The sequence below is a fragment of the Neocloeon triangulifer genome, unplaced genomic scaffold (genome assembly GCF_031216515.1).
Source record: "Neocloeon triangulifer isolate White Clay Creek 2 clone unplaced genomic scaffold, ASM3121651v1 ptg000017l, whole genome shotgun sequence".
NCBI classification, from domain to species: domain Eukaryota; kingdom Metazoa; phylum Arthropoda; class Insecta; order Ephemeroptera; family Baetidae; genus Neocloeon; species Neocloeon triangulifer.
The window spans coordinates 8,754,148-8,778,803 of NW_026775559.1; the positions used below are offsets into that span (position 1 = coordinate 8,754,148).

General features: G+C 36.8%; 1 protein-coding gene across 3 annotated transcripts in view; it reads right to left on the reverse strand.

The window, feature by feature from the left end:
- LOC132203316 (zinc finger protein basonuclin-2-like) overlaps window positions 1-11,555 on the reverse strand; it is a 54,683-nt gene extending 43,128 nt beyond the window's left edge. For 2 of the 3 annotated variants that reach the window (XM_059630986.1, XM_059630990.1), the window contains exon 1: window positions 11,336-11,555. In XM_059630986.1, coding sequence (XP_059486969.1) covers window positions 11,336-11,429 — 94 coding nt within the window. In that variant the 5' untranslated portion in view covers window positions 11,430-11,555. The remainder of the gene's footprint in view (window positions 1-11,335) is intronic. The other variant, XM_059630992.1, reaches the window with a different exon arrangement.
- Between the last annotated feature and the right edge of the window lie 13,101 nt (window positions 11,556-24,656).

Below are 24,656 nucleotides of genomic sequence, written 5' to 3' on the forward strand. Positions count from 1 at the left end.
CAATCTATATGTGAAAACAACAAATATTCAAATAATAAATCAACGAAAAATATTCATTAAAACTTAATTACTGTAATTAATTAAAAAAATCCCCCAAAGTTCATTTTTTAAGTTTGTTTAAGTTCAATTATTGAATATTTTCTTGTGTTCTTCTTGTTAGATATAGATTCTTATATCTATATGATTGAAATTTTTAAATTTTCCATAACATGTTAGAGCCTCGGATATATTATATTACAAAAAGTTTCTGGTCTAGATTATAAACAAGATGCAATTTTTAAACTATATATTATTCAAATTGAATATTTTTTTTAGCCCCTCCTCATCAGCAAAATAAATATAGATACTGTGATAGAGGAACTCTCTGCACAAAAAGTATCAAATCAGATATAGAAAATAAGTTTATGATATAAATTAAAAACAACATAAGCAAATCCTGTTCTCGAATCTGGACAATTATCAAGATACCTTTCTCAAGTATATATCAAATTTGAGGCTGCAGTAATAATTTAAATTTAATTTATTTTATGCTAGGCTTTTTTCTAACAAATTATTAAAAAATCACTTCAAATAAATTATAAGATTTTCAAATTATTGCTTTGGTTCTCAGTTTACTGGTTTACACAATAAATCAGTTAGTCACTTTAAACTAGTTCATTTGGTTAGTTGCTAATTTTTAATAAATTGTGTGCATTTTATTAATTAATTTAATGAAACACTATTTTAAATAGAGAATTTGCAAAAAAAAAAAAAATAGGGTTAGGACCAAATTTCTCATGCACCCTTTGTCCTGAACTCTAAAATCCCTTTGTGTTAGCAACAAAGGTAGAAAACTATTAGCAAATTGTAAAGTTACCTCAAAGCTGCACACGCGGCATCATTCATATCTTTGATATGAGCTCTGCGAAGCGAGCCGAAATCCATGATGGTCAGAAGTCCGCTGGCGCTTTGTGTAGAACTTCCTCTGCTCTTTTAATATGTTTGAGTTCGCCGCCCGGCACTCTCTAAATTAATACAAAATCAGCCGAATTCACTCGAGTGGACAGCACAAATGAGTAAAAAAGATCGATCTGCAGCTCGCTGCCGGCTGCTCGTACAATTTCATTAAAAGTTGCTCCGGACAAGTCATGCATAAAATCACAAGCGTGTCCAAGCACCAAAAGCAAAGGAGGCGAATGCGTTCACAAAAATAATATAAGAACAGAGAAAAAAGACCCCATCCGCGCGCGCGAGCCGCTCATTCTTTGCTGCTGCTCTTGAAAAATCGCACGCACTTGTATATTAACAGAGAGCAGGTGCCGACGAAAATTTTGCAGCAGTGACGCTTGTAAATTCTTTTAGCAACTGCGGCGACCTCAAAACGTGGTATGGGCTAAAAGAATGTATGAATTTTTTTTTTAATTATTCTAATTTATTTTTTAATGAACCTATGAAAATTTTAATTACCAACATTATTCACAAATTTCAAAAAGTGCAAACTCGAGTCAATTTGAACATAAATCCTTCAAAAATTTTTATTGTTCTTACGCTTGCAGGTTGAAAGAAATCATCTTTTTTCCATATCCAAATATTAATTTTGACTGCAGACAAATTGTGTTGAATACTTTAAGTAAATTAAAAAAACAATAGAGGTCAATAAATTATTTTAAGATGAACTATAAATTGTTCCGGGTATTTTTACTTGAAAATCAGGAACTACTTTTCTAAGAAAATAAATTATCCAGGTTTTGAAATTGGAGAAAGCTTATTTAAAAAAAAGTTTTCTTTTTGAGGCTTAAAAATATCCACTCTTCCAAGCTCACAATTGTTTCCCCTTTTGGAATGTATTATTCATTGAACAAAAAATAAGAAATTTTTAAATTAAGAGTTTTATAATTCAAAATTCTGAAATTTTTTTAATATTTAGGGAAAAATGAAACTGTTCCTCGTTATGTAAGCATAATTTCATAACACTTGACAGACGTGTTTTTCGCAACAAAAGTCTGATGCCAAAAAGTCAACAAGTTTTGCAGCGCTGACATTTCGCTTGTGCGCCGAAACCTTGAATGTTTGACACGACTCATTCGCAGCACAAACGTGCAATTATGAAAATCCGTGGCCAAATCGCGAAATAATCTCCTGTGGCTTGTGCTTTTTTTCTCTCGGCAGCATTCCTCTCTCTCCTGCTCTTTCGGATTCTTTTGCACACTCTCGGGTCGTTAGCAAAGAAAGAGGGCCGCTTGTGTGTTGGGGGTGGATGCTGCGCCGCCGGATGGATTGATTCCCGCTCTTGCTTTCTCTCTCTCTCACTGCTGCACAATTACTTCCCCGCGCGCATCAAAAGGCTTGCAAATAAAGCGACCCCGACCGGGCCAAAAGTTGCAAAGGGCACTCGCAACCCTCGAGTGCGCGGCCAAATTGGCGTGGACGTCCCTTAATACGCGCTCCCCGTAGAAAAGAGAAAAAGTCTCTTTTCGCTTTGTAATTCGAGATCGAAATGCGCTCCTCCGCACAACACAACACACACTTCGGGCTTAATTTGCGGCATTAATTAACCGGTCTGCCTTGCCGGCAGCGCCCACTGACCACCTCAAGGGTCACGTGCGCCGCACTAAACCGTTTCCGAAAGCCAATACACAAGCCTATGTAATATTGTTGTTGCATATTATACCAGGCATATAATTGGTCCCAGGTGCAAATTAAATTCCGCAGGCTTTTAGATTTTGATGCTTGTGCTTTCGGCTAATGGTTTGGATGTAGTGGATTTTATATATGGCTCATTTCTAACGATGGGAAATTAAAACATACTTAATAGCAAATCCTATACTTCTTTAATTTATTAATTTTCAATTCATCCTCTCCTCAACGTTGAAACCATTTTTTAAGTTTTCTGATTATTCTGATTTAATGAATTTCTTAATATAAATTATTTATACAAATTGAAACATTTATAGGCATCTTAGATACGTATTATTGTAATGACCTAAGATATACATTACTTGCTAGCGGACGATTTATTTATAATTAAATTTTAGATCTAGAAATTGTGACACTATTTGGATTCAAGTTATATTAATGAAAATATAAGTTTATTTAAAAATAATATCCCGTTTTAATTTAAACAAAAAGTATTCATTCAAAATAAAAAAAAAGTTCATTAAAAACAACAAAATAAGTGTAAAATAGTTATAAAATTTAAAATAAATATTTGGTTAAAACTTTTAAATAAATTTTTATTTTTGAGCTAATTCCTTTAAAGTATATTATCGTTAGTGTAAATAAATATACACAGATTAGGGAATCAAAATAATCACGATTGCTTAACAATATTTGCCATGAGAAAGATGTATGCATCACATCTTACTCGGGATTTAATAATTTTTTAAATTCATAATTTAAACCAAAAGCAGTTGTTTTCGCCACAGTTTTTCTGATTTTTTCATTCAAAAGATTAGGCACACAAAAACTAGCACCAATTAAAAAATCATTTATTTGAGAACTAATGGAAATTTTTCCATTGATTTATGAGTTCGTATAGTTTATTAATTAAAATTGAATGAACATCTTTCAAAATTATAGGTTTTGCAAATTATTTTCAATCTGTCAAGCTTGTACGTTTAGCTGTGCCCCTAAAATTGAAATGGGCAGTCATATTTTCCAGTTTTGCTTTTGAAAGCACGTCTTGCGGTCGAAGGATTTGAAAAATAGCGAACGTGTGTCGAAAGCGGCTGAGCTCGGCACAATATTTTGAGTTATTGATATCAAGTGCGGTGCTCGTCAGTGCGTCGCTGGCCGTACGTGCTCGATGACCATCGTCTCGAGAAATAAACCTCATGGGCGGCTGTTTCGTGGTAAAATTGGCCATTTATCAAAAGAGCCAAGCAGACCTTGCGCTCTTCCAACGTGTATTTTTTAAGGGAAACAAATTATCTTTCTCTCTGCCAGTTGAGTGAACGTGCAAATTAATTCCGCGGACACTCTTCGCGGACCCGAAATTAGCTGCCATTTTCGCGGACGCTTGACAAGCAAACTCGCCACGGCTAATTTGAGCAAAGGTGCTTTTCATGCACGAGCGACGTCGCGAATTTTCGCCGCATGCAAATCGATTTGCGCAAAATCATCGCGAGACAAACATCTCTCGCACATTCGCGAAAATGGCGCCGAGTCAACAAAGGAGACCCCTCAACTTTTTTTCTGATTCGCCGAATTTGATTGCTTTTCCGCAGAAGAATTTCCTCGGCCGTGTAATTGAGTTGAAAAATCAGGGAATGAGCGCGAGCGAGAGAGCGGCGACCAAACGAGCGGCCCCTGTAATTAACCGCTTATCACAAAGGAGCAGGAAGAAAAAAGAAAAGTCAGGGCCTCTGTGGCGCCCCAACGCAACAATGAACGAGGGATCTCCCGGGACCCTCCCGAAGACGGGCCTCCATTACGGATTAAACTTTTCAGATGGTCTCTCGTCGTAAACTGACTGTGGAGAGTGCTCGGCGCCCTTTAAATAAGCTGTCGCGTGAGAGAAAAGTTTGTTTATCCGAGAGGAAAGCCAAAGTATACCCAGGCGTAATTTCTTGGAAATTTTATGTGGCTTTTGGCTTCAAATTAAGCAGAGAGGAGCACCATTTTTTATAACGTAATTGGAAAATTTTCAAAACGTTCTCATGCGACATCTGACATCTATTGCATTTATTCAATTAATTTTAACTATAATTATAGATCCATATTCAATATCAACAAATAACCCATGATGAGTGGAAGAATTTCTATTTTTAATTCGACTGACGATGCAAATTTTTATAAAGCAGTTAAATACAAATAGACTCTGAAACTCTAAATAATTGATTAAAAATTCTTAAATTTTACATAACTGTTTTTCAGTTCTAAAAAATTATATTATAATGTAAAAAATGATAAATTTAAAACCGAAGAAATAAAAATTAATAATATAAAATTATATTTTTTATTAAAATTTATTTGTTTTATAATTAAATATTTTTTAAACACAATTGAAGTGTATTAATAAAAGTAGCTTTGATCAATATTAAAAATTAAAGGTGATTATGTATATATCATGTGAGTTAAAATTTGGATAATTAAGCTTAAAAATATTTAACCTCTTTAAATAAACTAAACTTTTCTTAAAACCTTTTTATGACTTGCAATTTTTGCATATGACTATCTCGCTATGTGAGCATTGATTGCCTCTCTTTGATATCAATAAACATAATAAGCACAACCACATAATATTGTATTAAATAAATAGTTACATGGTTTAGTGCCGAATTGCTAAACACATCATTAGTTTTGAAAAATTCAGTTTTATATTACATTACCGCATACATTATTTGTCCATATTTTTACAAATACATTGTTTGCATTCAATAATAAATATATAGATCAAACCAGGTAATTTTGCAAGAAAAAATTATGCTTTTAATTTCTTTAAGCAATTAAAGTCGTGTAAAGCATCTCTCCGCAAAAAACGCTTGGCCCGTGTTTTGCAGAAGGCTCTGCTTGCCTTAGTTATTCGAAATCGAAATAAGGAGGCATCCTTTGGACCATCTGTCAGCAGGGCACAAATGAGAAAACAAATTATCTCTCTGCGCCGAAAAGCAATTTCTCGCCGCCGCAATCAGCAGGGGCGAATTTTAATGAAACGCCGGCCGGCCGGGAGGGTCGGGATGTCGCCCTGAGACAGCGGTCAGGGTGCACCCCTGACCTGCAAAGAAGGCGCCCCTCGCGGCGATCGAACATATAAATTTTTTGTTGCGCTTCTTTCAATAGACGGGTTGACAGCGGAGGCGAACGAAATAAAATGCGTCGGCCGGTGTCTGCGTCTCTTTTGATATGTGAAGCGTCACGATGACTCAGGACGTGTCTCTGGTGTCACGGTGTTGTTTGATTTCCCCCCTGAGGAGGAATTCTCGGACGTCCCAGGCAGATTCGGTGGAAAGGCGGCTCGATTCTCGAAAACTCGTTGGAGCGTGTCAGAGCGCTAGCCGAGTGAGCGGCTTTAATGGAAATTCTTTTACGACTCGGCGCTGCAGTTGGACACGGTGGTTTTAGATTGAAACATCATGCTAAAAGGCGGCCCTGAAAATGACCTCGTAAAAGCAATGACCCGGCCGGCCGATTCCAATTAGCCGCACATGACACGCAGGCCGAATTGGTGTACGTTGGTGCAGCTCAAATCCAATTTACCCGCCAATGAGAGTTTTGTCATCGGGGAGTTGCCCAAATTACACTCTCACCTTTTCTCTCTTCTGCCGCTGGACTTCTTCTTCTTTACTTATATTTTTCTTTCGCTTTTTCTCCTCTCTATCCGCGAGGTAATTGCAGCCTTTTTTATTGCCCCGTGGGAGATGCGCCCGGCGATAAGCTGTTTAGTTCGAGGCCTCACGAATCACAAACAATCGGCCATTACATAATTCGACCACGTGTGTGTCACTGAACCGTTCGTCCGTCGGACAATCGACGTGGGTGACGTCACCCCCGCCATCAAAATTCTGCAGATTTCCCAGCAGCGCAGAGGAATGTCACTGACCCGCCACTGGCAAAACGGCCCAATTAAACAAACAAAGGACTCCTTCTGCTGATACGCCGCGAATATGTATGTTTTTTATTTTATTTTTATATTTATACAAGCCGAGAGCTAAAGCAGAGACGCGTTTATACACAGAAGAGAAAGACCATCAATAATAATGATGCAGTAAAGTATCAACGTTTTATGGGTGTCATGAGTGAGGCGGACACGTAATGTGCGCTTGTGTATGATACTCGCGTCATTTCGGAGGGCAGATGAATGCGTGCTGAATACCTGTCTTATTAAACGAACGAAAAAGCAGCTCGGAAAAGTGAATGTCATCCTCCGGGGAGTTCGAAAAGGAAGCCGCCCTCCCTACCAAAGCCTTTTGTCACCTGCCGTAATCTAACACATTTACAAGTTAATTTTCAGTTGAAAATTATTATAGAGGAAATCAATTTATATAAAAATATTTATAAGTTATTAGATTATAAATATAAAAATATAAAAAATGTCCAATAATTCGTGCCTTGAATCGTTCATTAATTATTAAAAGTGGTGCAGCAGTCAATTCATTTTTGTACTGTCACGAAAGTGCACAGAAAATTAATTTTCTACAAATGGCAATAAATAAGATTTGTATGTGTTGTCCAGAGATTTTTGGAATTTTATTTATTTATTTATATTCTCCATTCATGGTACATACAACGCAAAAAAAGTACACTGTACAAAAAAAAGTGGAATCATTTTATTTTGGTTATAACTTATTTCTTCTTTCAGCCGATTTTTTTTTTGTTTGCTTGCTTTAATGCTTTTCGTCCATATATTATTTGAAATTCACAAATATTCAAAATTGTATTAACATAATTAAAAATTTTATTGAAGCCAATGTAATCTGTAGTGTTATTTCTACTGATATCCAAATTGAATGTTGTGGGTTTTACAATTTTATATAATAAATCTTTTTATATACTTCAAAATATTTTATAGATACTTTACAAATAAAAGAAAAACCTATCTTATTAATATAAATCATTAAATATCATATAATATAAATGTTTTATTTTGTGTGTTTAAAAAAACAAATCAAATTAAATACTTAAATATTATTTATAACAATCGAATAAAAATTAATGTTTAATTGGCATTATTTATTTTAATTTGACACACTCTTGGCAAGGGTCAACCAAATTGAATGAAATTTGGCCCATCATTTCGTTTCATGGTCCAGACAAACAGTTTAGAAGGATTTTGAAAAATTCTCAAAATTGCCTATTTTACAGGGGCTCAAAGTTGGCGATTTTGAAGAAAGGAGTTTTAAAAAATCGAAAATATCTCAGTTCCTGTTTGAGATAGCGCAAATGTTTCTATTATCAAACTTGTAGGAAATTAGACGTCCTACAACTCTGCCGTGGTAACCAAGGTCATAGGTCAAAGTTCAAGGTCACTTTTTCTGACCTCGGTTTTTAAGTCGATATCAAAGTACGACGGAAGTAAAATATTTTGATTTCAAAATAGCCAAAAGTTGCCTAATTAAGTTACCAACAACATATTAAAAAATGGCGGGACTTATTTTTTTCGTTTTCGAGATATTTAGGGTTAAAGGGTAAAAAACGTGGTTTTCCGAGCCTTTTTAATGTGAAAACAACTTTAAACGGCCATAACTTTTCTCCTGTTAGAGATAGGACAAAATGTGTAACGTCAAAAATTGTTCCTCTTGACCTGTTCTTTCCGATTATGTATCACACATAATGACCAGGTCAAAAAAGGTCAGATGTCACCGGGGTCAATGACTTTTGTGACCTGGTCATTATGTGTGATACATGACCGGAAAGAAAAAGTCAAGGGGAACAATTTTTGTCGTTACACATTTTGTCCTATCTCTAACAGGAGAAAAGTTATGGCCGTTTAAATTTGTTTTTGCATTAAAAAGGCTCGGAAAACCACGTTTTTTACCCTTTAACCCTGAATATCTCGAAAACGAAAAAAATAAGTCCCGCCATTTTTTAATATGTTGTTGGTAACTTAATTAGGCAACTTTTGGCTATTTTGAAATCAAAATATTTTACTTCCGTCGTACTTTGATATCGACTTAAAAACCGAGGTCAGAAAAAGTGACCTTGAACTTTGACCTATGACCTTGGTTACCACGGCAGAGTTGTAGGACGTCTAATTTCCTACAAGTTTGATAATAGAAACATTTGCGCTATCTCAAACAGGAACTGAGATATTTTCGATTTTTTAAAACTCCTTTCTTCAAAATCGCCAACTTTGAGCCCCTGTAAAATAGGCAATTTTGAGAATTTTTCAAAATCCTTCTAAACTGTTTGTCTGGACCATGAAACGAAATGATGGGCCAAATTTCATTCAATTTGGTTGACCCTTGCCAAGAGTGTGTCAAATTAAAATAAATAATGCCAATTGCATTTTACAATCAAGTTTTTTTATTGCTGGATTTACAGCAATAATAAAAAACCAATTTTATTCCTATATCGCGACAAATCACAGTTGCATAAAATCGATGAACATAAAATTGTTAACAGCTTATTTACTCTAATTTGTAGGTTACATACATATCATAGGATTTCTGCTGGAATGACGCTTAATAAAATTATGTAAAATGATTATTAATTCAAACTGAGCAAAAGGGAATCGGAAATACCATACACAGGTGTTAAAATTAGGCAATAATTAGACCTGCAACTACTCTTGTGATTTACACATATGCATTGCAAGTCTGCAAATCTTTTGATTCCAGAGGGCTGAAGCACGAGTTCACGAAGTCTTCCCACATAAAAATCGGCTGACCAAGTCGCGATGCAAATTATAAAATCCGTGTCCGTCGTCACAAAAGTCAATCTGGTGTCGGCGGTGGCGTCAGGGGCCAAATCGCGGGCAATCGCCATCGATCCAAAAAGCGCAACTCATCGCACCAAATGAAATTTCAGCCGCTCCTTGAGTGTCTGTGTGTTATTATAAATTTATTTTACGTTCCCTAACGTATATGCTTGAATATATTAAGGAAAAGATATTATAACGTATGTCAATGCGTCCCTTATGTTCAAAAGAATGAAGATATTATGCACTTGTGGTGGCGGAGAGAAAGAGCGGAAATAAACAGAGACGCACAAGTGAGCCTGGTGTATGAAAATTAATGTGTATATAGAATTCATATGGGGGCGCGATTCGTATAATGCTAATTGAAGTCGGAGACGGTCAGGCAAGGCTGGCGTTTCGTATAATTAAATTCCACCTCCCCGCAGCTCCTTTGATTGCATTTTGACAGCGCGACATTCCCGCGGTGCGCACAACAATCAACCCGACCTTTCATTTTTTGTCAAAATAAAAATACCCTTCTTCCGCGACGAGAGACGGGGACAAAAAAACCGCTCTCTGCGTGGTGCTCGCGTTGCTTCGATTCGGACGCGCAGCATCTCACGCAGCGGGGTTTTCCGCCGCGCGTCGTGAAAGAGCATTGTCAAAATTTACACCGGCAGATGAGAAATCATCGTCCGAGCAACACCATTTGTCTCTGCGCGAGCTGTGTGTCTCTTGTCAGTTTCAAAAGAGAGACCTCGTCTTCGTCTCTTGACGAGAATTTGAGAAAATATAGCAGCCACGTTCGGTGTTTTTATTTGACGCGCAGTGCCGGTCACGACTGCTCAAACTTAAAACTTTTAATGCGCGCGCTCAAGATTTTTATTTATGTTGGTGCTAAAATCACGAAAGAATTCAAACCGCTCCGTGTCGTATAACCACCGCCGCTGAGTGACACTCTTGCTTGCTTTTAATGAGCGTCGTTAAAGTTCACCACCTGCACTAAACTCTTTGCTTAATTTGCAGGTTCAATTGGTGGAGAAGAGAGAATTCGACAACGGGATTATGCTGCGAGGACAAACACAAAATCAGCAATTATTGCATTTAAAAGTTTTAAAATAAGCAGTTTGCTGCTTTATATTTTTAAGCCTTAATCAGCGATGGGAAAAATTAAAATACAGGCATATCTAATTTTTCACCTCATTTTTTTTTTAAATGAACTTTAATTTATTGATAATAGAGACAAAATATATTGGGAGACATTATTATTTTATTATATTATTATTATTGTTATTATTAAAAGTAATTATAATTAAATTTTTATTGAAAAATCGTTTCAAAATAATAATAAATTATTAAATTTTTAAAAAAGTTTGTACTCCGGGAGCTCGTACTCCAGGAGCTCGTACTTTCGTACGTTAGATGGCTGTTAATGTTGTGTTATTTTTATTTACAAAGAAATTGAAATTAACAAAGAATTACTTGCCCGAGTTGTTGAGCACGATTATTTGCTCAGCAATTTTTAGTTAGATAAGTAAGTTAGATTAAGTAAGTTTTTTTACTAATTAAGTGCAATTGAAAAAGCGATAAATGTTTTGTTAATGAAATAAGTGATCTTTATTTTTACATAAGCACAAAAGCGGCTGAAAAATTATTATTTTGTTAAAAATTTATTTCTTATAATAATTTCTTAATACTTGACTGGAAATTTCTATAAAATCGGGCAATGCAATTTCATCTGCAATTTCGGCAATGCAGTCTGGCGTCTGGTGTTTTCTGCCATTCCAATCAGACATTCTAGGCAAAAATTCCTCTCTCCCCGGCCCAGTGGGTCTCAAGATCACCAAATTATCAGCCCTTGCAGGTCTGTCTGCTATACCGCTGGTGCCTTTCCCAAAAGGCATAAACAATTAAAAAAAATCTACCTGGAAAATTTGGAAATTTCTTCGCCGATTGAAAATTAATTCACGTTCAGGAAATTTACGACGTTAAGTAAAAAGAAGCTGAATAAAAACTTACATTCTCGCGGGCACATGATCTCCGAAGGGTTTGGTCTTTGGTCGGGCGTCGCGATTTCGGACTTTGAGTCCATGGTCTTGATTCTTGAACCCATGAATCACTGTTCTGAATGTTCACTCATTACGCCAAAAGTTTGAATTGAACTTCACAACTGTTCACAATTTAATTTCAATGAACATGAGCTCCAGCCCGGCCGCTCGGTCACTCATAAGAATAACAAAACGTGTGACTGGCAGTTCAGGCAATGGCCACACGTGGCAGTGTGGTCGTGTGATTTTAATTTCTTATTCTCAAAAGATGTGTGTAAAATGACCATGGAGCCAACTTCACTCTGCTTACAGAGTTGACATAATTTTGCTATGATTGTATTCATTATGTGGTGGGGTTTTATTCAAATAAATGACTTGCACGCTTGATTACAAAAGTATATTGATTTTTTAATCAAAACTTAATAAATATTAGCTAAATTTCTAGAAATTTTTAGTGCTATTACCGCAGTAGTAAAATATTCGGCATCCGCACGAGGAAAATTTTGTTCATGTACGAGGTACGAGACGAAAAAAATACGATTGACCGCCATTGAGTTGCAGTGAAAACATTTATTTTTTTGTTGAAAATAATCTTGGCCGATTAGACAATTGCTAATTGTCTTGTGGTTACAGGCTCTGACTGATCTGGTGATCTGCAAGTGAATCCGGGTTCAGATCCAGCTGGCGGCGGTGACTTCATTAACTGAGGGCACTTTGTAAGGGTTCCAGATGACAAGATGACGACACAAATGGGCAGAGACGCAAAAATGATTTATTTTTTCGTCAAATTATTAGCCTCTAGCTCGACCTTTTGCAACTCTCTGAGCCATCTCACAATCAATAATTACAGTGTATTTTTGTTTTTAAGATTTAAGCTCCTAAAATCACCAATTTTTTGGTAAACGCCGATTTAAAAAAAAAAAAAAAAAAAAAATCACCAAAAAACACCATAAATCAAACATCTACAGGTTTTGTTATGGAAAAAAATAGCCTTTTTCCGCCTATTTAATTTTTTTTCTCTTCGAAAATCATCAATTGTTGCCACCTTTGAAAACAGCACGTAAATAGGCTCCTTTATATTTTGCCTTTAAAAATTTTCTATTTTCCCAAGCCTAGCTTTAATTTAAGCAAGAATTAAATCTATTTATTCATAATCCTATGCAGATCCTATGGACCTTCAAACAATCAATTATACATAAGTACATAAGACATGAAATTTGAACAATGAAAATTTTACAAAAGTCAAACAATGAAAATCGCATCTTCATTCCTACAAATTTAATCTCCATTTTAATGATTTTTTTTTATTACAACAGAGTCATTTGTTATTTTATTTTCTTGCTAATAATGCCTGCAGGGGTGCTCTCTTTAGTCAGTAGATCACTCGGTTATTCGGTCGATCACAGCTAGGGGTGCGTGCGATATGCAACCCCACAACAGGCATGCCCCGTGGGTTGCCAACCCACCTAGTTTTTCCCCTCTTGACTATTTTTCACAAGTTAAGTAGGTAGGCGCGCAAATCACGCTTTGAATCACGCGTGGAAAACCACCTGTCCTGCTTATTCACTACAAGTTAACTCCCAATTAAGCCGATTAATTTGCATGCAAATTTCTTCATCTCGCACTGGGCGCCGACGGGTGAAATCGCGGTAAAAATCGCGTGTTTTTGGCAGAAAGAAAGAATCGTGCAAGAGGTCGACGATTTGATTAAAAAAATATAAAAAAACACACACTTAAGAAAGAGCGGCGTAAAAAGCGATTATGTCGAAGGTTCCTGTCCAGCGGCGTGTGTGCAATTAATTTCGTTTCTTCCGAGAGAGATTTCGCCGCGAAGATACATACGAAATTCACGTACAATGCACCGTTCTTGTCATTCCCAATTCAGATTTTTAATCAAGGAAAGAGACCGCGACACTTTAATTAAAAACAGTCGCCGCGGCTAATAATTTCCTGCAGCATTTTAATTAGCATTAAAAATGCTCTCGCGCGACTGATGCTTGACCGCGCTCGTCGCCGCGCCGCCGAGCACAAAAATTAACCGAAAAGGGAGCAGAGAGCAAAAACGCGCCGGCGAGTTCCAAAACACAAGCCAGCTTTTATGCTGAGATCCTGCAGAATAAATCATATTTTGGTTTGCAGTTTGCACCACTTGCATTTTGTAAAATTCTAAGTTAATTCGATGCAACAATTTTAAAATAAAAAAATCTGCCCTCAAAAATTTTCCAATAACTGATTGAGGAAATTTATTTGTCAAAAAAACAAAGATATCAATTTCTGTATTAATCTGCCTGAATCTAGATTTGCTTGTACATTTAATGCAATTTTCCAGTTTTAGATTGTTATTTTGATAGCGATTATATTAAAACAAAGGTTTTGACTATTATTTTTTTTTTTGCAATATGTTTCATGATCAATTAACATACGAACGACGTCATTGATGAAGTTTTGATTCCACTTTATTTATATTTAATATTTTACTAACGTGGTCAGAGGTAAAAAATTTTGATTTTTCCACTAATTTTAAATTGTATCAATTGTCATACTGAAAAAATATATAATTATAATATTTACACTTAAAAAGAAAAAATCCATACATCTATTCACTCAGTACACATTATTATCTTAACTCATACGTTGGAAATATTAAATTATATATTTAAATAAATATTAATGTTTATAAATTCCAAATCAGCCTGAAAAGTTGAAATTTAAATACTTTTTAATATAAGTCTTTATTATTGTTATGACTAATTTTTTTAAGCTTTAAATATAATTGCAGAATTGTGTGTTTGTTTAGAACCATTTCAATAACTCATTTTGCATTTTGTGTCATCGGTGGCCGGTCTCTCGCGTGCATGGCCATGCAACATCAAAGGGTGCGCGTCAGATTCCCCCGCACGGGCTCGCATCAGCGTTATTAAAAAGCAATATTTGGAATTGGCGGTCGCTTTTATATATCAGCGCTTTTGATCTGCTGTGCTGCGATTACTTTGCAGGAGGGACCATCCATTTGAATAATGCATTTCAAACGTACGTGTGTGTGCAGCGATGTAGCTTTGGAGAGAGAGAAGAGCTATAGAGTCGTCGACCTTGGTGATGCTGCTCGTCCGGCGCGGTGGACACCCGAATTAAACGCACACGTAATTTTATCAGAGAGAGGCAGAATATTTTTCACGCTCGTTAATCCGCGCGATGTGCACGCAATATGCATATTTATGGTCGGTAGGAAATCACGGCCGCCGCTGAGGCCCCGAAACTTGTGTCCCTAGAGTTGGGACGGCAGGTGACACTCGCAGCTAATTGGCCACAGGGGCCGCCGATTAAATTCGCAGCTGGGCGCCCGCGAGCAATTACTGGCCGGTGACATTCCTCCGACCACCGCCGCGGGATCCTCTGCGGCTCGTCTCTCTCTCTCTCTCTCTCTCTCTCTCTCTCTCTCTCTCTCTCTCTCTCTCTCTCTCTCTCTCTCTCTCTCTCTCTCTCTCTCTCTCTCTCTCTCTCTCTCTCTCTCTCTCTCTCTCTCTCTCTCTCTCTCTCTCTCTCTCTCTCTTTCGCATTTGCATGTAATTTTCATCTCCATTCTCCACGAAAATTTCAAACTCCCAGGCAAAGGAGGACGAAGGAAGCTTGTAAATGCGCTCACAACATTATCGTCATCAGCATAATGAGGAGCCGCCGCGCTTGTTTTCGTGATGCGCGCGTGAATAATTATGTACGCACGCTAATGACGCTCTGAATTTTAATGCGCCGCGCGCAAATGACACGACTCTCCTATGCATTATATTATAATTTTATATGTATATTTTACGAACAAGTGGCAACGGCGTTCGCCGCCAACGACCGGTCTAATTGTTTAATAAAAGGGCAGCCACGCTGGTGTGACCGGAGCCGACGCGATTCCGAAAAAGCCATTGTCTGTGACCAAGAGAGAGAAGAGCCAGCACGGAACAGAAAAACAATAAAGTGCAATTTTCGTGGAAGGTATTAGTATATACACAGAAGTGACGGGAAACCAAAGACAAAATTAAAAAGAGGAATATAAAATGATAAAAATTATTTTTTTGCGAGTTATATAAGAAATTAGCAATTTAATAATTATCCATGGAGCATAAATAATTTTGTATTTAAATTGGTTAAATTGAGCTTTATTACTAAAACTTAAATTGTCTTTTCATTATTGATATCCTGAGTTGAATTTAGCTCCACATAATATGTTAATGTGCAGATAGATAACTCGCTGGTATAGAAACAATTCATAAATCTTTGATCTTATAATATTATGAAAAAGGCAGACTTGTTGAATAATATTACATGTTTTTAGTTTTTAATTATAAATACACATAATAAATAAATAAAATTTTAGCATTTATTTAAATTTTAGTTAATGTTGATTATTTAAATTAATTTAAAATATATTAATTTTTATAAAACAGTAAAATTTAAACAAAATAAAATCACGAGAAAAAGTTTCCTTGCTCGGCAATTTATATTACAAATTGTAGAAAGTGTTAGTAAAATTTTATAAATTTTGATAACATAACACGTTTTATTAATTATTTAAGAAATGTTGCATTATAGGTGTTCAAGTTTGCTCCAAAAAGATTCTGGTTCCTGATAAAAGTTACAAAATTTAAAAATTATATATTATTGGAGAAAACAATAAGAAATATTAGACAAGCGACATTATTAAAAATTCATCATAATGTGTAAATCTGGAATTTTTATCACCATTCTTCTGGTGTCAACCGAAAAATATTAAAGATTGACTGCAAAAATGTTATTGAATAGTTAAGTTAATAGTGAATGAAGTTTAAATTTCATCTATAATGAATAATAATGGTCCGTTCTGTTTGTTTGGTAACTTCACTTATCAATCTTATTGATGAAAAAAAAAATTATATCTATCACTTCAATGAGCAAAGCTTATTTCAATGCAGAGCATTAATAACTCACCTTAATTAGCCTGCTGGATCAATTTTTACAAATAGAGAAACGCAAATGAACTTACGACGAAAAAATTTTTCGTGTGCGTGCATATTTGAAATGCCATCGTGCCTTCTGCGTTCTTCTGACGAAAGGGTTAGAAATTATGCGAGGAAAATAAACATTTGCGTTTTATATTGGAAGGGACATGCGAATTTATTTTTATGGATCGCGCGTAGTGGCGGCGGCACAATTTTATCTCCATCGAACATGAGTAGCCCCATCACATTAGAGGGCAATAATGCGAACACACAGCAAAGTAAATTTTGTCAAATTTCAAAGTCATTTCGGCGGTCGCGCGCGCACATAAATCGGACGCTTTATGCGCAATTAATGTCACCGGCGAATTGAATCGCGCAGCTGATATTTGTACAATATTATACAGATCATAATCGCCGAGTCTCCCAACATAAAAAAATTCCCCGACGTTCGCACAGCATTGTCTCTCTCCGAAGAATATGACAGTAATTTCCAAACCTTCAATATTATTGTAAATTAAATTGCTCGGCGTTTTTTTTGCGCGCGGCCACTACACGTAATTACCGCTCTCGGCTCCCCCAATTATATGTGGTTCCCGAGAATGTTATCAGGCCAGAATCGGAGAGTGGGTCTCTTTTCCTCGAGCGACGACCGCGCCGCGCAAACCGAGATGGAATAAATTTCATAAGCGCGGCCGTGAAAGACGAGTCTTTGTCTCTTTTTGTCTCTCGCTGCTGAATTATGCATATGAGAGTGGAAATTGAAGCTCGGTCGCCGTTCCTTTTGATCTAGAGATAATATTTATGTGTAATTAATTATGCACCGCTTCCTGGGAGAGCAGCCAGCCGCAATAAAACTGAATGCTGCGCTTATACATTTCGCTGTGTGACAAAATCGTAAAAACGAACAAGCGACCCTGCTGCGCGAGCGAGAACTCGGCCGTTCTCACACACCGCTACGTCATTGACTTGTCACGGTGACCATCAATTACGCGGCACTAAATGTACTTTATTTGAAATTTAATCACCTTCTGCGAAGAGTGCTAAAAACAAGCGTGCAATCACTTTCCACACGTTTAATGTACAAGCAAAAAATTCCAATTTTGAAATTTAGTAAGCCAGGAAAAGTTAATCGACCGCTTTCAACAGGCGATTCAAGCCTGAACAATTAACACCCTGGCGTTTCATAAGAGCACCGAGACCAGCGGGTTGCATATACTCAAAAAATATTTTCTTATTTATTCTTATTACCTTTTTTTCTTAATAGTACTTTATAATAATATCAATCCACGAAATTTAATTTTAAATTTTCTAAATTAAATCTTGTTTTCCTCAAATTAACTATAAAAATTGCTGTCATTGGATTTACAATTTACTTAATTGTAAAATATGTATGTATCATTTTATTATTGTGATAATGTTAATAGTGTTATTACTCCAAAACTCACAAATTTATTGAGTGAGTTTAAGCGTAGTAATGTAAAATCATTTTTATTTTCTGGGCACGGATTAAAGGAACGCCTTTGAAAATTTGAACCTGTCCCCTTATTGTAGATTGTAGTTTCTTCCCGGATTTTATCCTATACCTTAAAATCAATTATTTATTTATTATTATTATTATTATTATTATTGTTGCTGTCTATTTATCCAATTTGTTAACAAGCAAAAGATGGGATGTAAACATGAATTGTTGGAGTGAGAATTGGAATGAGGTGCGATACGGTGTTCTTTATTGCATTATTCCTCCGCACACTCTTCAATACTCTTCTCCCCAACGCATAATACACATTACAGTACAAGCCTTTATAGCGGAATTCGTTTAGCTGACGTAACAATCACAGCAGTGGCCTGACTTATTGTTTAGCTTTCATTGAGCTCCACCGTAACAATATTTTTGGAATAAAAAGACAACATTTTATTAAAATTTTGAAAACTTACATAATATTATTCCGTTGAACATAATTTATTGTACTGATTAGCTCATCTGAAGTATTTTTTCCCCCAAAATAAGATTAAACAATCTTAAAGGATTAAAATAATTCAAATGAAAAAGTATTGTGATTTTTTTATGATTAGCATCTTTCTATTTATTTTAAAAGAAAGATTTTTATTAGAAATGAGTCTGGTTGTGGGTGAATTTTTTATTAATCCATATAGACGCCAATAGACGCATTGTGAAATTTTAAAACTTTCCATGAAAATTAATCAAACAAGAACACCTCAAAGAAAAAAATTCTTACACAAAAGTTCACGGCCACTCAACCCAGCCTTTTGTCTCAAAGAAAAAAGAAAATTCCGGCACCCTCTTTGATACAAAACCTCTCTCCAATAAAACTTATCCCGCAGCTAAGTAAGTCTCCCGTTTCGCCGAACACCTTGATTCCGAGTTGAGAAACCAATTAGCAGGCCATTAAATTTTTATCTCGCAGGGGTCGAAAGTAAATTGGATAAACGAGCCGCAAACTTTGACCGGCGACCAAAAGTCTCTGCAGCGAAGAGAGCCCTGGCGTTAATCCGGGCCGATTTACGACACCCCCGAAGCGGCCCTTTGGAAAACCAACCCCACGCACAAAGACGAAAGGAAATGTGCGCAATTAAGAGGCTAATTAGGCGGGTGAACGACCGCACGGCGGAACGATATGCATGTGTGTGGTGTGCAGCCAGCGGAGCAGAATAAGATCTGCCGGTGGACGACAGTGTCTCATTAAAACGGCCGTTGACTGGACGCGCGCGGCCCTGCGCTGCTCCCACGTCCACCTGCTTAACGGGACCGAAAGCGCATGATGTCAGCAGCCCCGGGGGCCGCGTGACGGCCCCCGGCGTGATGGCCGTCGGCGCGGGCGGGCGGCCGCGCGCGGCCACGACCGAGCTGCGGTCAAAGGTGGCTTTCTCCACGACAAATGGGCGCGTCCGCACACACAGCAGATGCGCCGCGAACACGCTCTCGGGCACCCGACCAGATAAATATATAAATTGTGAAAATGGTTTACGGACACCAAGAACAATCGAATCCTGTTGTTCAAACTGCTCTCGCAGAGGTTTCTTTAGAGGCCACTCTAGGACTTCTTTTATATTTTAAAAAAAAACTTTTGTTTGTAACTAAGAATATTAATTAATATATTTTTATTAATTTACTTTTTAATATATTTTCTAATTTTTTAAATATAGCGTATGTATTAGTGTAAATATTTGTAATAAGAGAAAAGAATTATTCTGCAGATAGAAAACTTTAATATTACAAAAAAAATCAATAATGAAAAGAAATAAATTATGCAATGTTGATTATTAAGTTAAATGGCCAAAGAAACTGAAGTTTTTTTTTATAAAGTGAAACTCTGTTTTCAGAATTTGTTTGAGCTTCGTATTGACTAATTATGAAATTTTTATTAATCATAAATTTATTAAATATGTAATCAACCAACTTCATGTGCATATTATTCACCCAAATCATTAAAAAATGAGATAATATAGTCATGATTAACAGTCATTTCCCCCTTTGTTGTTAATACCACATAACAAAACAATGCAAAAATTTCAGGTCATCCAGTTGAAAATTGCTTTATTAAGAATATTTTTTGAAATTAAAAGTTAACACATTGGATTTTATGAAAAATTTAAAAACCTTTTAAAAAAAACTTTTCGCAAAGAATTTTTCCATTTCCATTTTTTGGTATTGTGACTATAGTTTTATTTTCATTTTAGCTTCAAATTGAAGTATGTTATTCCAAATCTGCTTTGAGGTAACACGAAGATAATAGAATTGAAGTTATAACCATAGTTATAACTCTTATGGATTAATTTTTTATGAAATAAATCATTACTTCTTTGCAAAAGAACGTTCCCACTGCGTTCTCTAACTGATTCTCAAGTGGGCGACCAAAGCACAAGTGTGCGCGTTTAAATACGGCCGATTTCCGATCAGGAAAACGGAAAGCGAACGTTTATATAAAAACAAAGCAGAGGCCGGGCGCAATAAAACACATTGGCGGGTCATTCTTTTTCTTGTCTCTTGATCATCCGCCCGCCTGCGATGCGTAAAAAATGCCTTTTTTCTCCGGTCGCGGCCGCAGGCTGTGAATTTATTGCTCTGCGCGTGATGGCGAAACAAAAAATTCCGCTGCTCTTCACGCGTGATTGTCGAGTTTATTAAGAATTAATTATATATGCGCTGGCGAGTGTCCTACAACGTCAGCAGAGTGCGTGATTTTGCCCGCGCGCCCTCGAAACGAGATCTTTCTCTTTCTCCGCATAAAACTAATTAGGACGAGCGCGCAATTTCAGAGCTGGCCCGGTCAGCCGTCGTGCTTCTTATCGGCAAAGCAATTTTGCATGCGCGAGTGTCATTTATTTTCTCATTTCCAGAGGCCTTATTTGCACACGAGCGAGAGAAAATGAAAAAAAATATATATATATAATATTTTAAATGGGTACACGTGGGCTAATGAGTTTTTGCTAATTGTTGTTATGGCGCCGCGCGAAATCGGTACAATCTCACATCTTTTGCACCGGCAGCTACAAGAGGAGCATTTTTCAATTTCAATTGGACACGGAGGAGAAAATGGATTGTTTCTTAAAACAAACATATAACCTTCTTTTGCATTCACACAGCTCGTAATTTCACGAATGCATATTCAAACCAGATAATTCCATTCAATTAATCTTAAATTATATTTTAACATCTACCAAAATATATTAAATCTTCTTGCAGGTGATTAGTCTATACTTGTAATAAAATAATCAATGGTAGTTTTTTTTTATTTCACTAATTGTCTGAAGTGTGTATAATAGTTTTGCATCAGTTTTATTTAGCCAAATTATATTTATAATTATTTAACCTTCAGATGAAAATGTTTTCATCTAATTATAGCACTATACTGAACCAAATTGTTATAAAGTTTATTTAAAATTATCACAGTTTAATATTTACATAAGGGAGTAAAAATGAATGTTAAAAATATCTGTGCGCACTTGAATAGTTATTTAAAATTTCTGGATATCAATCCAAAGTTTTATCACTTTATCAGTATTATGTACATGTATCAATTTTTATTATTTTATATTAAACATTAATTGCGATAAATAAATAAAAATTAAAATAAAATAATACTAAAATCTTTAAAATTTAAATATTGATATTTAGCTATTATTATATTATTCTAATTCTTCCCGTCTAATAGTCAAAGTTTCTCTTTTGATTCCTTTTGTTTTCGTACGCGGTCATTAATAATAACCTGTGACCCGTCAAAAGCATTTTCGCTTCAAATTGGGTACTGATGAATGGTTATGCGTGCGTCAAAGGATGTTAGGAAATGTTTGTTTTTCGTCTCCACCCATACCTCTCTCGTAACCGAAAAATTTTGCGTATATGCAAAAACCCACTCGCCAAATTGAATAGAAGGACATTTCGCCAATCTCGTTTCACAATCTTGATAAAAAAAATTCCTTCACAATTATGATTTCTCTGAATTCCTAGCTGGCTCTGTAAATTAAAGCCCTGATTTCGTCAACCGGACTGCTGAACGGAGACATTTTTACGATGTCACAAAGCCTGGAGATTTAGAGCGTCCCATAAAAGAGCAGAATTAACCGTTGCAGATCGGCCCCGAGACTTTATAGAATGAGAACCAACAAGTATATATGTATAAAAAGGAATAAAAAGAAAGAAGTGTCCCCTGGCACGACCTTTTTGCACGACGACCTTCTGCGCTTATTAAGGGCCGTGCCGATCAGCAAACGGCGAAACAATAAAATTTACGAGACGCGGCCAGCGGAATTTGTTGCGCCGGGTTTTGTTGTCGTAGGTTGTAATTCTCGCGGGCGCGCGATTTAATTCCATTGTGTGAATGTGGCCAACGTGTGTTTCGAGAAATCGGATATCTTTGGCTTCGTCAGCTGCTGCAGCGATCCGGGAGTGAAAATGCTTCTTTCTCGTGCTATGAGACGACGACGCGGACACAAAAGTGCACTGGGGAGAAAGAAAACTCATGAGAGAGATGCTGCTGCATCTCGCGCGCGCGGTCACGAAGTCGTAATTCAGCTGCACTTTACAAGGGACATGCAAGCGACTTACAAGCATTAAATCTTTTAATCATTCACCTGTAAAGTTCAAAACGACGACAACGGCGACGACGACGACCGTGCACTGCACAGAGCGCTTGTTCGCAGAGAAAAATTCAAATTCCTCTCGCTATGCACATACAGAGTGTCGTTGCAGCAGGTTCGAAAAATGCTCTCTCGCGTGATGAGATGGCAAGAGAGGAGCTCGATATTTTTTGTCGACTGGAAAACGCTCGGGCTTAATTAAATTTTCGGAAACCCGTAATTAGGGAATAAACGGCCGCGGTCGTGACTGCAATTAAGCGGTCCGGCCGTAAATCGTTGCAACCACATCAAGAGCGCTTCATGCTTTGGTATAACAGCAAAGGGCCTCTAATCTAATATTCTGCGGCCGGCCCGCACGGACCAAGAAGCTGCCCATTGACATAACTCGGCCCTTTGCTGTGGTGTATGCGCTGATGAAAAATTAATTTTTACCATCGCGAAAGTTGTTTACTGCGGCATCACGACGAGGAAGCTGCACCGTGTTCCATTTCTGTCAATCTGAATTAGAAATCTGTGCATGTGTCGTGACCGTGTGGGTGTAAATCTTATAAACCGACCGACCGACGTTCACCTGGAGAGAGAGAAAAAAAGAAAGAGCCCGACGAGAGAGCGCTGCGCAGCCTCTCTTCTTATTCACGTCGGCGGTAAATACACGCGCGCGCGGTGCCTAATTGCAGCATCGCGAGCGGTGACAAACGCCGCTTTAATCAGCCTGCCTGGCCAAATCAAATAAACACGGCAGCGTCTTTTCGCGGCGCGTGACGCACGCGGCAAATGCTCTCCTCGCAGCGCTTTTACGGTCTCTCTTTTCTCCTCGCGTCTCTTCCGCAGCAATTTTATCGCCACTTAAAAAGTGTCTCTCCTGGCTTCGCGGTCTGATTAGCTGCCCGTGCAGGACGCCCGAATTCATAACTCGACTTAATTGGCCACGAGGTTTGCGTTCCTCGAATTGCGGACCATTTCAAAATCAACTTGTGCGAGCTGCCACTTAAAGAGCCGTTCTTCACTCTCAATAACCTGAATTCAATTAACAAAGAAATTAAGTAAAAATTGAAATTGCTTTTCAAACTTTCGATTTTATTTGATATTTTATTTTAAATTAATTATTCTTTAAAGTTTTCTATAAATTGCAAATCTTTATTAGCAATCAATTTAAATAATTACAAAAATCTTATTATCTTACAATAACTGCGACCTTATGAGTAGTTCAATGCAACCCGCACAACAAAGACAAATTAATAGGAAATGTAGCACGACTTATTCTCTATACCTATCTCAATCGGAAAGTAAAATGTTAATTAGGCAAAATATATACACGGCGGTGATGCTTTTGTTGCATACATATTTTAACACGTTATACAGAAGTTGAAAAAAATTGAAGCCAGAAGTTCGTTAATTCCGTAAGGCGTGAGGCATATTTCATTTACAGTTTTTGAATATTTTGCATCATTGTCTTGATTTGAGCAGATAATTATAGCCTGATGAATGTATAAAATTGCAACTCTAACTTTACAAAAATTGAGTTTTGCCACACAAAAATAAAACTATATTATATGTTACTTTGCAGCCTTTATAGGTTGAAGTCAAATAAGTAAATAAATTAACAATTACAGTGCAAAGACTTAACGTTTTATTTAATACAACTTGAGAGACAATTGAATTAATTAGTATGTGACTTCCCTTTAATTACCTACTGATTAACTAAATAAAATTTACAACATTCCTCTTCCTTTATTTCAATTAACGTGCTCTCTTTTGAAGAACTATCTCACCATTTGCTTTCAAATTATCTCTCGAAACTAATTATCTCGCTCTTTTTTAATCAAAGCCCACTCAACGAGATAATTTTGGAGCGATAAAGTGCTAATCCAGTTTGTTGGTTGTATATCGCCCCCGTACATCGCGCTCTCTCCAATGATAAATCGTCCGCTTCCACTCAATTAGCCTGAAATTTGTCTCGTATCAGCCTGTTTACCCGGAGACAACATCAATTTTGTCAGATCCAGACGCAAAAGGAGTAAAAGAGTCTCACCGGCGATAGCACAATAAAAATCGAGGGGGGCGAGAAAAGCGAAGACAGAACGAGGGTGACGTTTCTACAACCCTCGTCGTGGCTGGGGTGCAACCAGTGGCTATGTGCTGTGCGACGTTAAAAAAGCCGGAGCAGGCTAATTGAACTCGACAAATATTTTAAGACGCCGCCACGCTTTCGGATTAATTACACCGCGA